This window comes from Carassius auratus, chromosome 15 (genome assembly GCF_003368295.1).
Source record: "Carassius auratus strain Wakin chromosome 15, ASM336829v1, whole genome shotgun sequence".
In the NCBI taxonomy this organism is placed as follows: domain Eukaryota; kingdom Metazoa; phylum Chordata; class Actinopteri; order Cypriniformes; family Cyprinidae; genus Carassius; species Carassius auratus.
In genome coordinates, this window is record NC_039257.1 from 18357664 (window position 1) to 18372823 (window position 15160).

At 36.7% G+C, this 15160-nt stretch overlaps 1 protein-coding gene across 8 annotated transcripts in view; it reads right to left on the bottom strand.

Moving 5' to 3' along the window:
* tenm4 (teneurin transmembrane protein 4) overlaps positions 1 to 15160 on the bottom strand; it is a 206451-nt gene that overhangs the window by 13710 nt on the left and 177581 nt on the right. For all 8 annotated transcript variants that reach the window (XM_026282777.1, XM_026282779.1, XM_026282782.1 and 5 more), the window contains 3 exons: positions 13399 to 14276; positions 7776 to 7948; positions 3907 to 4142 (listed from right to left, as the gene is read on the bottom strand). In XM_026282777.1, coding sequence (XP_026138562.1) covers positions 3907 to 4142; positions 7776 to 7948; positions 13399 to 14276 — 1287 coding nt within the window. The remainder of the gene's footprint in view (positions 1 to 3906; positions 4143 to 7775; positions 7949 to 13398; positions 14277 to 15160) is intronic.

The window sequence follows — 15160 nt, forward strand, 5'->3', positions numbered from 1 at the left end:
TAGCCGATGTGATGGACATGTGACCACAGTAATGCTTCAGGCTGCTAGTGACCCACATTTCTACTAGGGCTGGGTATCACCAACTACATCTTCATTCAAAACACACTGCAATATAAATCAAATGATTCAATGGATCACAATGCATCACAATATTGTAATTGGAAGTCGTTTAGCTTCTGGTTTGTGAGACGCCTCATAGAAGCTTTGTTAACTGAACTGTGGGAAAGATTATGAATGCACACATTAAAAGTCATTGATATACTGTATGGTTAAAATCACTGTAATATAATTTTCCTAAAGAGTCATTGTAATACGCTATATGCTTTTGTAAATGTGTCCATTCAAATCTCTTTCTGATCTGCCCTTAATTCTCTTGGCTTCATGTCAACTTGACAAACATCCTCAAAGCCAGCAGCTTCACCACTCAAACACCACACACACACACACACACACACACACACACACACACACACACACACACACAGGTAATATAACTTGACGTCACTCAAATATGCTCAATGACCTCAGAACAGATTATATATATATATATATATATATATATATATATATATATATATATATATATGTATATATATATATATATATATATATACACACACGCACGTCCTGATTTTGCCAAGTTCGAAGTGTTCCTAGGTCAACATATTTTGTTGACCCTGGAACAACATTTTACTCCAAAAATATATTCTTAACCATATCCCTACACCTAAACCTAACCTTAACCATGAGTAATCCCTAAAATCAGAGGAAATGATAGATTAATGACACTTATGTACAAGCACCAAACACTGATTTTAAGCGTAAACTTCACAAAATCTAAAAACTGGTTCTTCAAATCTGATTGGTTAATCACAATGTTGTTCCAGGGTCAACAACGATGTTGTCCCAGGAACATGTCTCACTTGGTAAAATCAGGTTCTGCATACACACACACACATATATATTACTGCTATTAATTGATTAAAAAAAAACTAATTAAATGGCACTTCATTTATGAAATCCCACCTAACATTAAAGTTTTTAAATATACTTTATATTGCAATAATTTCACATTAGAGCTTCAAATTAATGTAAAAACTGATACCAGTGCTACTGATGTCTCTATAAAAATGTTTTCCCCCTAATATTTAACCATTGACTACAGCTATCCAACATTAATGTAAAATTGAGAGCTATCAATTTGAACATTTATTAGAATAAAAAAAACTTAAAACGATCTTCACATAAAGCAAGTAATAAATGTCATATGTACCTGTGCCCTTCAGCAGCAATATACAGACATTGAAATTTAAGTTATCAAACACTTAATTCTAAATTAAATATAGATGAATCCTTTTAGATGATAGATGATTTCCTCTTTTTCTTTTGTTCTTTGATTGAAAGACATCACAGCAGCTGTATATTCTGTTGTTTTGGCTGCTATTTCTTTAAGAGCTGCCGCTGCTGACAGTGACGCAGATCTGACATACATTACATTTTCTCTTTTCATTCATTCAACTCTTTTTACCTTTTCTGACCCACTTCAGGTCTTATAGTCATTACTAATTAATTGACGAGATCAATCGAGGATATTAGATGAGGTAGACAGTGCTGGGCTGCTCCAGGACAGTTTTGAAAACATTTCGGAGATATGTTCTTAAATGTGACTCATATAAAATATATTACATGCATGCAGAGTTTTAAGGTAGCTTTAATTGCCTTTTTGGTAACTTCATGACTTAACTGACCACAACATTACATGCACATAGTTTATTTCACACTTTGATATTAAATTATATAGGTTACAGTGTGTGGCGGCATGCTCTATAAGCACAGTACCATTTCTGAGCTCAGTTCCAGTTTGATGTGGTTAAAAAAAAACTTGTGTGACTGAGTAAATGCACTTCGTGTCACAGAAACAGCAGTTTTGAGTGGGGTGGCCAAGCCTAGCTCTGCCCCTGCGTTAATTGCGTTAAATATTTCTAATGTTTTCAACTGAAAAAATAAATTGCCTGTGTTTAATGCAGTAATTTTGAGTGCTGTCAAACGATTAATCGTGATTAATCACATCTAAAATAAAAGTTTTAAAAAACTAATATTCATTTTCACTGAATTTTCAGTATCATTACTTCAGGTTTCAGTGTCACAAGTTCATTCAAAAAACTTAATCTGCTCATTTGATGCTCAAGAAATATTTATTATTATTATTATTACTGATAAAACAGTTGTATTTGAACATAAATTCTGCATTTTTTCTCAGGATTCTTTCAGTAACAAAGTTCAAAAGAACGCATTTATATGAAATAGAAATCATTTGTGGCATCATAAATGTCTTAACTATACATTTTGATAAATTTAATGCATTCTTGCTGAATAAAAACATTAATCTATAAAATCCTACTGACCTCAAACTTCTAAATGGTAGTCTGTACATGCACATATCATCTTGCAAAAGCTGTGAGGTGGTCCCATTACTGGCAGCAAAAGAAATATGAAGACATCAGATGCTGTCTGAGGAAACCCTCAGGGTTTTGATCACGAGAGAGTCAACCCTGCCCTAGGCACTGACCTCAGCCCTCAGGGTCGTAGAGACACGGCTGGTGAATGATGGATCGACCGCTGAGACACATACAAGCGCTCACATGTGCAAACTGACCTTGGAAGACAGCTACTTGACCGGTAAGGCCTGGCTAGACTCTACGGGGTAGCCATAATAAGAGTGATCAGTCTAAAGGACAGGCGCAGCGTGTGTGACTCCGAGACTGATGAGAAGAAGCAGTAGAGATTATAATCGAGAAGCAATTACTGCAAGTACAGGGGCCTTGATGCTCGGATGAGCTGCTATGTGGAGGTGTGAATGCGAGGTATGGAACTGTGCCTGTGTAAAATTAACTCGGGATGAACAGATGACAACGTTGAGGTAACGCTGGGGTCTGTTCACAATTACATGACTATGTGAGGCTCTGATGACAGGTAGGCTGTGGAGTTAGACTCTCAAAAAACAATGATAGTTTTTATATAATGAATAGAATAAAATACAAATGCAAAATGTAAGATGTAAAAGATTAGGCAACAGCAAGAATAAACAATTTATCTTAGTTTTAAAATAGCAGGTATTTGAGCAAAAGTAATGCTATGCATGTTTACTGATATTTCTTATTTGATCCAAAAAGCTTTTAAAGGTGGCTTAGTGGTTAGAGCGTTTGACTCCTAACCCTAAGGTTGTTGGTTCGAGTCTCGGGCTGGCAATACCATGACTTAGGTGCCCTTGAACAAGCCACTGAACCCCCAACTGCTTCCAGGGTGCCGCAGCATAAAAAATGGCTGCCCACTGGGAGTGTGTGTGTGTTCACTGCTGTGTGTGTGTGGACTTTGGATGGGTTTAATGCAGAGCACAAATTTTGAGTATGGGTCACCATACTTGGCTGTATGTCACTTCACTTCACCATACTTTCAGAGTACATTGACAATGTAAGTTCTTACATTAAAATGTAAAACAAATTCTTTCTGAATTTTATCACATTAGATATTCTAGGAATTCTTTCTCAATTTTATCACATTAGACCATAATTAGATACCTCTATTTACAAGATTAGGTGTTTTAGGGTATAAAAGCATCTTCTAAATGACTAAATAGCCTGTCAACAGTATAAAGAGTAGCTTATGAATTAATCTCGAACAATTTGGCCTTGGATGTGTTGCCAGTGGGCTTCATAGCTCTCATAATTCCTTCTTAAATTTGTCTAAAACACTTCCACATGCTGTCTAATAACATTTTCCAGTGACAGGAAAGAACTGCCAGCTTTTAGAAATAATTTGACGCTGGAATTCATGTTGTAAATAAGAGAAAATAAATTCATATGCAGCAGCATTAAATGGGGAAAGAAAAGTCTGTGACGTTCTTACCCTGAGTCTGCGTCCATACACTGTGACCTGTCCCCGTGCCTGTTCTTTCCGTTGTCTCCATTCGACCAGGTTGAGTCCGTTGTCGATGGGCAGAGTGACATTTCTCTTGCTTATGGTCGGGTTGACTGTTCCTGACAGCAGGTGAGGCTCCGTGTGAAGAGACACTTCCATACCATTGGCCAATACCAGACGCAAGGAGCCATCCAAACCAATGTAGTAACTGTTTTTGACTTGATCTACAATGTAAAGACAAACAATCTAGTCTCACAAACTAATTGTGGAATTATTACCCAACACTGAATCATAAATGAAAAATGTGTTTTCATCTACTTACTCACTCAATGCAAGTATCAGTAAAAGCTGACAGGATTTTACAGACTATGACTAATCTCCACCCTTCATTGGTTACATTCTGTATTTCGCTCAAAATGGCAGCCGAATTCATGACACCACTGTTTGTTGAACACGACCAGGCAGACAGTGAAACAAAGGGATGATTCAAAGCCTAGTTAGTCTTTGAGTTGCCCTCAGAAGACCAAAAGAGAGAGAGTGAAAGAGAGGCAGAAAACTATAATAGTTGAAGCCGTCTGCCTGTGGCAACTGAGATGCAACTAAATCTGAAACTGTCTGTCTTCATCCCCAGGTGGTCTCACTAAGCGCTTTGGAGGGACACAGAAGATGGAAGACAGTTAAAGAGAAAAAGGGGTTGAACCTGAGAGAAATCCAGAGCGAAGACAGCGAATGGGAGAGAGACTGTTAACAAGAATGGCGTACCAAATGAGAAGATGTCAGTGAGTGCTTTGATGAAACTCATTACTAGTCAAAGGGAATTAATGACGCAGCAAAAGCAATGCAGACAGCAGCCATACAGACAAGCTAGCATGTGAAGCTAACATGTAGCTAGTGGAAACTCACCTGTTAAAAACAAACTGAATTATATTAAAATTAAATACAGTGAAAGTCAGCGTTTGTGACAGAAAACAGTCCTTTTACAGATAACCAAATCAGATGCTGTCTGAGGAAACCTGAGGATAAACAAATCATTTAACAGCCATCTTGCTAATACCCTCAGGTGGCTAAGTTTTACCTGCACCTACAGTACATCTACTTTATTAGGAATAACACAGATTATTATTATCTTTATCAATTAAAATGTTACATCTTTCAAGTATAAATAAGTAATTGAGACTATATCTCACAATTTTGCGACTGTATTTCTCATAAACAGCTTTCATTGTCACAATGACGTTATATCTCATAATTGCAACTTTGTTTATAGCAAAAAAAGTAATTATGACTATTTCCAGCAAAGGCAACTTCAGCTAACTACAACTAACACATTTATATCTAACGATTTGACTGTTAATATTTTAAACTTTATCTCAAAATGTATTTTATTTTGTTAGAAACAGTCTTCAATAAAATTCAGATATCATATCTGATAACAATGACATCTTAAATTTAGTGTCTTTATCTCAAATCATTCTAAACAACATAATAGGCTTGCTTTTAATTGAAAGGCAGGACTTTCAACTCCCATGAGTTGTCCGTTTCGTCCTCTATACTATCTTTGAAGATGAACAAAGTTGTGCATAAATTGGGTCATAGCAATGTCAAATGTATAAGCAGCTCTTGCATATTTATCTTTTTGATGGCTTATTCAGGTAAATAATATTGGTGCCCTGAAAAAAACCTCTGACTGAATGACCTGGAAATCGAACACATGCTCACTCAACCTTGGAAAGTCAATAAACAGCACAAGGTCACAACCTCCGTGAAATGCATATCCAGACTCTGTGTTGGAGCTAAAGCCAAACTGGTTTCCGTTTACAAAGCAGACAATGGTGAATTAATTAGCAGCAAAGCGTTTGGCAGTAAGCCCTCTTTCTCTCCCTCTCTCTTTCTCCAGCAGGTGTCCAGGACAAGGTCACCATGCGTAGGTGACCATTAGTTTAGTCTAGGATAAGAACATCAGCAGAACTTTACGCCCTCTACCTCTTCTCTCAGAAGCAGTCGTGGGTGAACCAATTGAAGCCTAGGGGAGGAGGACAGCCCTTCAAATCAAACGCTCACAGGAGCGCAGAAAAATCTTTACAGTTTCTGAGGAAATAGAGCAGGGTACAGGGAGTTCAAAGCTATTTATTGGGAATCGATGGAGCGCTTGGTTAGGTGAAAAACAGGATATCCAAATGCCAAAGTATGCAAGGAAAATCACAAGCTAGAATGGCGGCCCCTGACCCCGACCACACCCCTAAGTCTCGAGGGCCAAAGTGATTAAGATTTGGTTTTCTAAGATGGACAGGAAAAGCAGGAGCTTGGTGAAAATGGGAGACTGGAACAAACAAAAGTGTTGGACAGGAAATCAATAAGGACTTCTTTCTTCGTGAGTGGGCGGTCTTGCGATTTTAGAGAAAATACAAACACTCATGCCTCTATTGATTTCATTGCTTCCCACAAACATATCAATTCTGCCTCACAGTTATTTTACTTTATGTACAGCTACTAAGTTTCTAGTATGTAAGAAAAGAAAGGAAGTAATTACTTTTGGGTGACCTGTTCCTTCGTTTCTTTATGTAATAATTTGTATAATGTGATATTTGGAAGAATCCTCTTTAAAAAAAAATCATTATTCGGTAATAATCTCCCCCTCTAATGAGCTTTTGACTCATGTACCACTATGACTGATGCTACATTTACACAACAACGATGTAGTCAAAAATTGAAACGTTTTTCCCTTGCGTTTTTAAAAAGTTTCAAGTATACACAACAACGTTTTCAAAACGATTCGCATTTACACATATCCGTGAAAACGGCCAAAAACGCTGTATTATGTATACCAGGCCAGTAGTTGGCACTGTTACCTTGTTAACAAACAGTACCTGTAGGGAAGTGACTATTATATGTTGAATATAATGCGTTTTCGCTGTTGGTTGTAATATTCGTGAAGTAAATCCACACTTTGCTGAAGAAGTTTTAGCAAACTCTTGAGCAGCTACAAAAGTAACATGATGTACTCCGCCATTGATGTGTATGTTAGTTCATGCTTGCCTTTAAAATCGACATGTACTGTGCATGTTTACAGTACATACCTAACACATACTACGTCACCATTTTCGGTAGCACTTTATTTTACAGTCCTGTTCCTCATGTACATACTATGTACTTAATATAGTAATTACAATAACTATGTAATAACTACGTACTAACCCTGAACCTACCCCTAAACCTAACACTACCCCATGTAGTTACCTTGTATTACCAGAACTTTCTTAGATAAATAAAATGTAAGAACACTATAAGTACATGTTAGTACACGTACTGTAAAATAAAGTGCAAACAAAATTTCGTTGCGTAAAAAGGCCCCTGAATCATTCAATTCAGAGTGAGTGAGCTTGAGAAACTGATTACTTCAGTTCACGCCCAAATCATTAAGTCTAAACAAATGATTAAATTAAAAAAAACTTGATTTATTAAAATTATTAATTAAAAAGAACTAGCTTAAAATTACATTTCAATATTTTATCCAGACCTTACGTTCAGTTCAGTTACATAATGATTCAACAGTTCTTGATTCAACAGTCACTGAATGGCTTCAGAAGCCTTGACATATAAGTACAAGTCATGTTAACTACTTTCATTATGATTTTATTTATTTATATATTTTTTCCATTTTTTGAGCTGGTCACATCATACAGGTTTGGCACAACATGAAGGCGGGTATATGATGGAAGAATTTCATTTTTGTGAACTAACCCTTGAAATGTATTGAATTTATACTATCTAGGCTAATTCTTTAACCAGTTCCCAAGAATTGTCCCCTACGATGTGTTAAATAAGGGCTACACAAACTAGTTTGGAAATATTCTTACCTTGCATGAGTGTGTAGAAGGTTCCTGAGGCCGAGAGGTTTGTGGTGACCGTGACGTCCTCTTTGTTGGATCCCTCGGTTTGGACTCGCACAGTACTGTCTGTATCAGTGCGGTAACTGCTCACCCTGCCTGTGGGGTAAGTCACGTTTGTCAGCCGTCCATAGTTGTCATACCTGAAGAGATGGAGAAAACAGTGTATGAAATAAGATGGCTCAACTTGTCTTTAATGAGACCAACTGTGGATTTCAATCAAATGCAAGGTCTGGCTTTTTAATAAGGGACTGTCAAAGTGAGCTGTACAATCAAGAGAATGGTCTAAGAAAAATGTAACTGTGTCGCAAAACAAAATATTTTGGAACATAATGGAAGAGGGTTAAAGGTCCTTTCTCGATTTTTGAAACTGTTTACCACTGTGGCAGACATCATTAATTTTCTAGTTCGGTATGCTTTTGCAAGTAGCACAAAAATAACACTTCAACGTCAATCTCTGCAACAAAACTGACCTTAATTGTTAAGCAACGGCTTGAAGAACTTCTTACACAAGCTCATATTTCCCAACAGGCTTGCTGTATTTGAATATGGCCCTCATGGCTTGTGAAGTTCAGTGCTTAGACTTAAATGAAAATTATTATTTTCTAGCCCTTATGTCATTCCAACCCTTTGTGATTTTCTTTTATCTTTAGTGGAAAACAAAAGATGATATTTTGAGAAATAACTGTTTGGGTCCCAATTTTGTCTTCAAGAGTCTTCTTTTGTGTTCCACAGAAGAACGAAAGGGTGGGAAAATGACAGAAATGTCATTTTTTTCTTTCTTTCATGAACTATCCCTTAAGAACACGACTAGTTTGAGCTTCAAACCAACTATCACTGTAGAGCAGCTGTACAGAGTCAAATTTATTAGCTAATCTGAAATTGCTTGGTTCTGAAAATAAAATGCAATACGCCAATTTCACTGGGAGGAAGAACTGAGTGTACAGCGGTACTCTTGCAGACAGATATTTCGTCCAACTAGATGTGACAGCAGCAAGTTGTCTGTGAAAGAAACCAACAAACATTAAAAACTTCAAAGATAACAAATCTGATTTGGTGGAGATACTTATTTTATTTTCTATGACTTCTTTGGGATTTGAATCCAATATTTCCTTAAAACACAGGTGCTTGGACCATCTAAACTATAGTACCAATTTCACAGGCTTTACAAAATGTGTCTCCTCCATTTTCATTTGTATAGGTAATAAAGAAGAAAGCTTCTGTGATACGTTTCTTATCATCCTCTTTATTCCACATCCAAAACTCTTTTCATCGCATCATTTTTGCTGGTCCATTTTTTTCAAGAGGCAGAGAAAGGAGGTTAGGGGCTGGCAACTAAATAGAAGAGTGAACGACTGCAGTCAACCCACAACCGTTTTGTTCTGTTCTCTGGCAAGCAAACTAAATTATCCTGTTTTCTTCTCCTACTTTGTTCCTTTCCTCCCTATATTTTTTATTTGTCAGCCTCCACGTGAGCGCTCTCTCAGCAGGCCGAGTGTGGAGTAAGTGCCGACTGATTCATCTCGGTGACCAAACATCTCCTTTTTAGAGCAACAGTCTATTGTAGTCACAGAGAACTGACCGCCTCAAAGCACCATGGGATTGAAGTATTGGTCGAGATGTACCACTGAGTCACGGACACTGTTCACATTACAGGACACAAATACAGCGGGGGGAAGAAAGCATTTGTAAACAACAGTGTGATCTGTCTGAGACTCTTTGTGTCACATGACTGACATGAAAGCATGAAAAAGTATGGACTCTTTTGGTAAGATTTTATTTTTTGAAACAAGTCTTTTATGCTCACCAAGACTGAATGTATTTGATCAACAGCACAGTAAAAGAGTAATATTGTGATAAAAATGCATTTTCACACTTACAATGATTACATTTATTACTACTTAAAATAGTAGAATTAAACATTTTCTAATACATATTTTAAAATATAATTTAATCCTAGGATGCAAAGCTGAATTATCAGAATCATTGCTCCAGTCTTCAATGTCACATGATATGACAGAAATTATTCTAACATGCAGATTTTCTGCTCAAGAAACGTAATTTTCTTCTTATTATCAATATTGGAAACAGTTGTGTTGCTTCATATTTTTTGTGGAAACCATGACAGAATTTTTGAGGATTTTTAAATTATTAAAACAAAAATGAATTAAAAAAAATGAATTAAATTAAAGCTATACATCTAGCAGACACTTTTATCCAAAGCGACTTACATTGCATTCAAGCTTACAATTTTCGTCTAACGTGTTCCCTGGGATTCAAACCCCCAACCTTGCTAACACAATGCTCTACCACTTGAGCGACAGGAAAAAAATAAATAAAATCTATTTAGTTTTAAATAAAACTTATTCCTTTAAAGGTTTTTATTCTTGCTGAATAAAAATAAAAATAAAAACATTTCTAAACCCCAAATATTTAAATGGACGTATTTTCTTTATTTATATTTTTTAAACCTGAGCATATTTACAACAATATTTTATACGAATATGGAACAATTTATAATGTTATTTTTGAATTCATGTTTAATTCACTGTTCCAAAGCTCAATGACACTATACAATCAATAAGATTAAAATAAATAAATAAACCTAATGTATTTAATTACAATTATATAGCATTTTTGTGAAAACTCAAAAGCTATAATACAAATATTTTAAAATAATTTTTAAAAACATTTGAGTCAACTGTTTATTTATAGAAATTAATGTAATATATAAGATTTTGAGTACAATTAAAATGTCATTCCTTTAAGGATATGGTTAACTGCAAATACTGTTTAATCAGTAAAAGAATGCAGATGTTCCAGAATAAAATACAAAATATTATTCTTATTATTATTATTTTAAAGAACTCTGTTAGTACACACAAACGCACATTTCCTCCAGAGTTGAATAGACCCACACCGTAGCAGAAGTCTTTGTTATGCTTACACTCCTCGCCGTACAGTTTCTGCATGAGTCCTGGCCGATGTAACGTCCGCAGGCAAACACGCTTCACAGGGACTTAATGAATTCAGGTGGCAGGGATGATAAACCGCATCTGCCACACTTTGGAGTGTGCAGATAAATTGTTTTAGCTGCTCTGTTTTAGTGCAGGAAAACAGTGACTTTGACCCTCAGATGGCAGCTTGACCTTCAAAGTTAATTATGCAAAATAACATATCAAATTACAAATTACAAAAAAAAAAGAAAAAAAAAAAGAGGGGGGCAAAAAAACAACAACCAAGCTTTCTTTATCACAAAAGACGACCTCATGTTGCCAGAGGGAATGGACGGATCTAATTGCTTAGGAAGGGAAAAAAAAAAACAACAGAGCAACTATTCCTAATGTTAATTATTGTTTTTTCTCTTTCACTAATTGCAATTATTCAGTAAATTAACTTTGCCTGCCATTTGTTCATTTGGCAAACAGGGTATTAAATAAATGATATGACAGCATGGGTCTGAGACAAAGGACGAAAAACTGAACTTTCTTCAACGCTTGAGGCAATTCCACTTACGGCTGGTTATCTACAACCATTTAATGCGCCTTATCAAATATGCAGCATTTGTACATTAAAATAAACAGTACAATCAATAAATGCGTGTGAAGAAGTTTTAAATTAGTTTTGCCTACAGTCAAGGTCACATGAAAGTAATGCTAATGAATGTGCTACATGAGTATTAATGCAAACACGTTTTGTTGTAATACAGACCGAGAGCTGAGTCAAAATAATTTTCTCTAGAAAAAGATTTACATTTTAGTAGGGCTGCACGATTAATCGCATTTGATTGTCATGCATGTAAAGACAAGACATGCATGATGGAGCGTCACTTACTCGTAGTTCGCTGACAAGCTACGCGATATCACGTTCATAACCGAATACGATTCATCTGCGATTATGACGCGGTATTGCTTAGCTTGTCGGTGAACTATGGTTCTGTGTAGTAAGTGCCGCTCCATTTGAAAGCAGGTGATGGATATTTAGTAGTAATCACAGAACCAGCTTTACTGATGAAACACGCATGACAATCGCATGCGATTAATCGTGCAGCCCTACATTTTAGTTAATCTGGAATTAGTAACAAGGGATGGATTTACTGTTTGGGTGGGCATCCAAAAAAATAGTGGACCTTCAAGCAAATTGAAAATTTATAAACAAAATAGAAAACTTAGACGGATAGCTAGCTAGTCTCAGCCTCAGACGTCACGCCCATGGACCGTTGGCTAAACGTCTGATTCATATGGGACACAAAAGAAGAAACACTTCAGGGGTGTCAAAGTTGTTATCGGATTGGTTGAATTCTACAGGATTTCTGCGAGACGTGTATGTCACATTCTTTAAAGTTCCACCTGGAAACAAAGATACCATGGCACCAAACCCCCTCACGAATGAAGAAAGCCGCTGTGTTAACTGTGACGACAAGCGCTTATCAGGATCAACTAAATGCTGGATTTTCAAAAGTATGTAAAATATTTAAAGTTCACAACATAGAATCTTTAAAATATGTCAGATTTGTTATTGTGGCGACATTTTCACACATCAAAACGTGACGATGAATGAAACAAATTGCGATTGGTTGTTTGACATGTCAGTTAAACGACCTCATGGGTGGACCTTGGCCAAAGAAAGCTGCCATGAATTCCAGAACTTCAGTTTGAAGGTCTGGCTACGCGAGACTATACATTAGCTAGCGTGCTTGTGCCATCACTGACTTCACAGAATAACATGCCTGGTTGAACAAAACAAATTATAACTAATGCAAAACCAGTATTCAGACTTATAGGTAAAAACACAGATGGAACATTAGTGCCACTGTGGGCCATTGGCTGAAACTTATCAGTTTATTCTGGCTCTATATATGTTATAAATATTTGACTTTTTTATTCATATAATCAAAAAAAGTATTTAAGATTAGATTGCGTAAATGTGAAACGAAAATGAGTGCCTGAACTGCAGGAACTCTAAAAACAACGCTGTTGGAGATACTCCTGAAACCAATTACCTTACAGCAGTTGACTGAAGTCCAATAAACCACAGAGACCTTGTGAACTCTTGACTGTATCTACAGTAACATGACCCTCAGCCAACCAAGACCTTTGCAATTACGGTGAGCAAGAGTAAATTTAGCTTCCAGTAGCTGAGAGAAGCTCGCTGTGAAGTATGCAGTGATAAATGTGAAACTCTGTATGCAGCCAGAAACTGATGTGTCTCTTTAAGATATAGCTTTAATAAGTATAAAAAAATAGTGTGAAAATAATTATTGGCATTAAAAAGGATAAAGTTTAAAATGTACTAATTAATAAAGAAATAAAATATACATGGAAAATGTAATAATAATAACAATAATTTTTGTGTATTACATTATTACATTATAATATATATATATATATATATATATATATATATATATATATATATATATATATATATATATATATATATATATATATATATTATTACATTATAATATATATATATATATATATTTGACGTTCATATATATTTTATGTGTATGATGTATTCTACAATTGATGTGCCATGGAAAAGTTATCAGCCTTTAGTATAGAAAACAAAGTATAGAAATTTTACTCACTCGTAGAAGGTAGTCCATCCGTCTTCATTGCTTTTCGTGGCCAGCAGACCTGAGCTTCCATGATAAGTCATCATGGCAAGCTCTTGACCCTGGGCAGCAACACTCTTCAGTGCATTATTAGTTCCAATGGTGAACCAGAACGTCTGGCCATCAGGACCCATCAGCCAGAGCGGCAATCCCGTCGTGTCTCTACGAATGGTCACTTTGTTTTTATTCTTGTCCATGATGCTGCTCAGGTCACCATCGCCAGAGTAGGTGAAGTTGTACAGGTAGTCTCCAGTGGTCAGGCTCTGAGTGTAGATGTGACTCCCGTTCACGTCAAACAGGTAGAGTTCGTCATCGATGGGTGAGGAAACCTCATACATGTTGAGCGGGTTGAGGAACGCTTTGTTCCTCCTGACATATCGGATGCGTATGTTACCCAGGTCGGCGATGAAGAGTTCTCCATCGGGTGAAACCGCTAATGAGGAGGGTGCGTTTAGTTTGGCATCTTTGGCGTAGCCGTCGTCGCCCGAGTAGCAGTCGCAGTTAGCGTCGTTCTTGCAGTCGCAGCCACTGGGGGCGCCAGCGAGCAGAGAGATCTCTCCATTGGTTGAGACCTGACGGACTCGGTTGATCTTCTTCTCATCCGACTCAGAGATGTAAAGCAAGCCATTGTGGGAGACGGCAAGAGCGTTGGCAGATTCCAAGGTGGCGTGGATGGCGATTTTACTGACTAGGAAGTGATCTAGGCCGGGAACCTGGCAGTGCATTGGCCTCCCTGCTACAATCCTGACTTGATGGTTCTCTGAGATCTGCAGAACTACATTGTTGTCCAGAACATAAAGCGAATTGTCCATCGGGCTCACCGCCAGATCAGTGGGCCATTCTAAACGCACCTATGGGAGACAGGGGGAAAATACAATGTTATAATGCGACATTAAGAATTTAATTTACTTGTTAGGTTTGGCAGAAACTATTTTAAAAATACTTATTTTAATAGTTAAATAGCTACATTTCTGTTTGTAGAGTGAGTGTTGCACTTTTTTCTAAAGAGTAGGAAGTGAAAACAGAAATGCCAGATGCTACATTAATTAAGGAAAAGCAAATACGAAAAAAAAAAAAAGGTTCAAATAGGTCACAATTGCCGCAGAAGACAGAGTTGAGGCTGCTTTATCTGATGAACATGAAAGTTATAAAGGGAAGTTGAAATGTTGATAAGAAAGGAGAGAAAAAGTGAGTCGAATGATTAGATTAAACCATGGACTCCCAAAAAACTATACTTGCACCTCCCCACACTTTTTCTAGCTTTGGCTTATTAATTTCATAATGGAAAGCGAATGCACCAGGGGAACAGGACCGAAACAAAACGTGGCACACGTATCAAACAAGACCTGCTGCTGCCTCCTGCTCGGCTGACTAAATTATGACTTATTGTTCTGAAAATAATACAGCAGGCTTTTAACATAGAAATGATTGAATCTGGTGAATTTGCACAGACCCTTTCTTCACTAGGGGACTGTAATCGCTCTCTTAGGGCCCGAGTGTGAAGTGTCTTATTTCAATAGTGTTCTTGGCACGCTAACAAGGCTGGCTGATTAAAAGATGCTTTTAATGCACTCTGAGAATAGACAGAAAGCTACCAAGCTGAGCTTAATATTAAAAGTATTACATAAAAGTCGCAAACTATACTAATCTGTAGACGTCGAATGGCACATGTTGGCTTTTATGGAGAAGTGAGAAAAGCTATGTTTAAAGTTTTCTAATCATAACAGATTCCTAA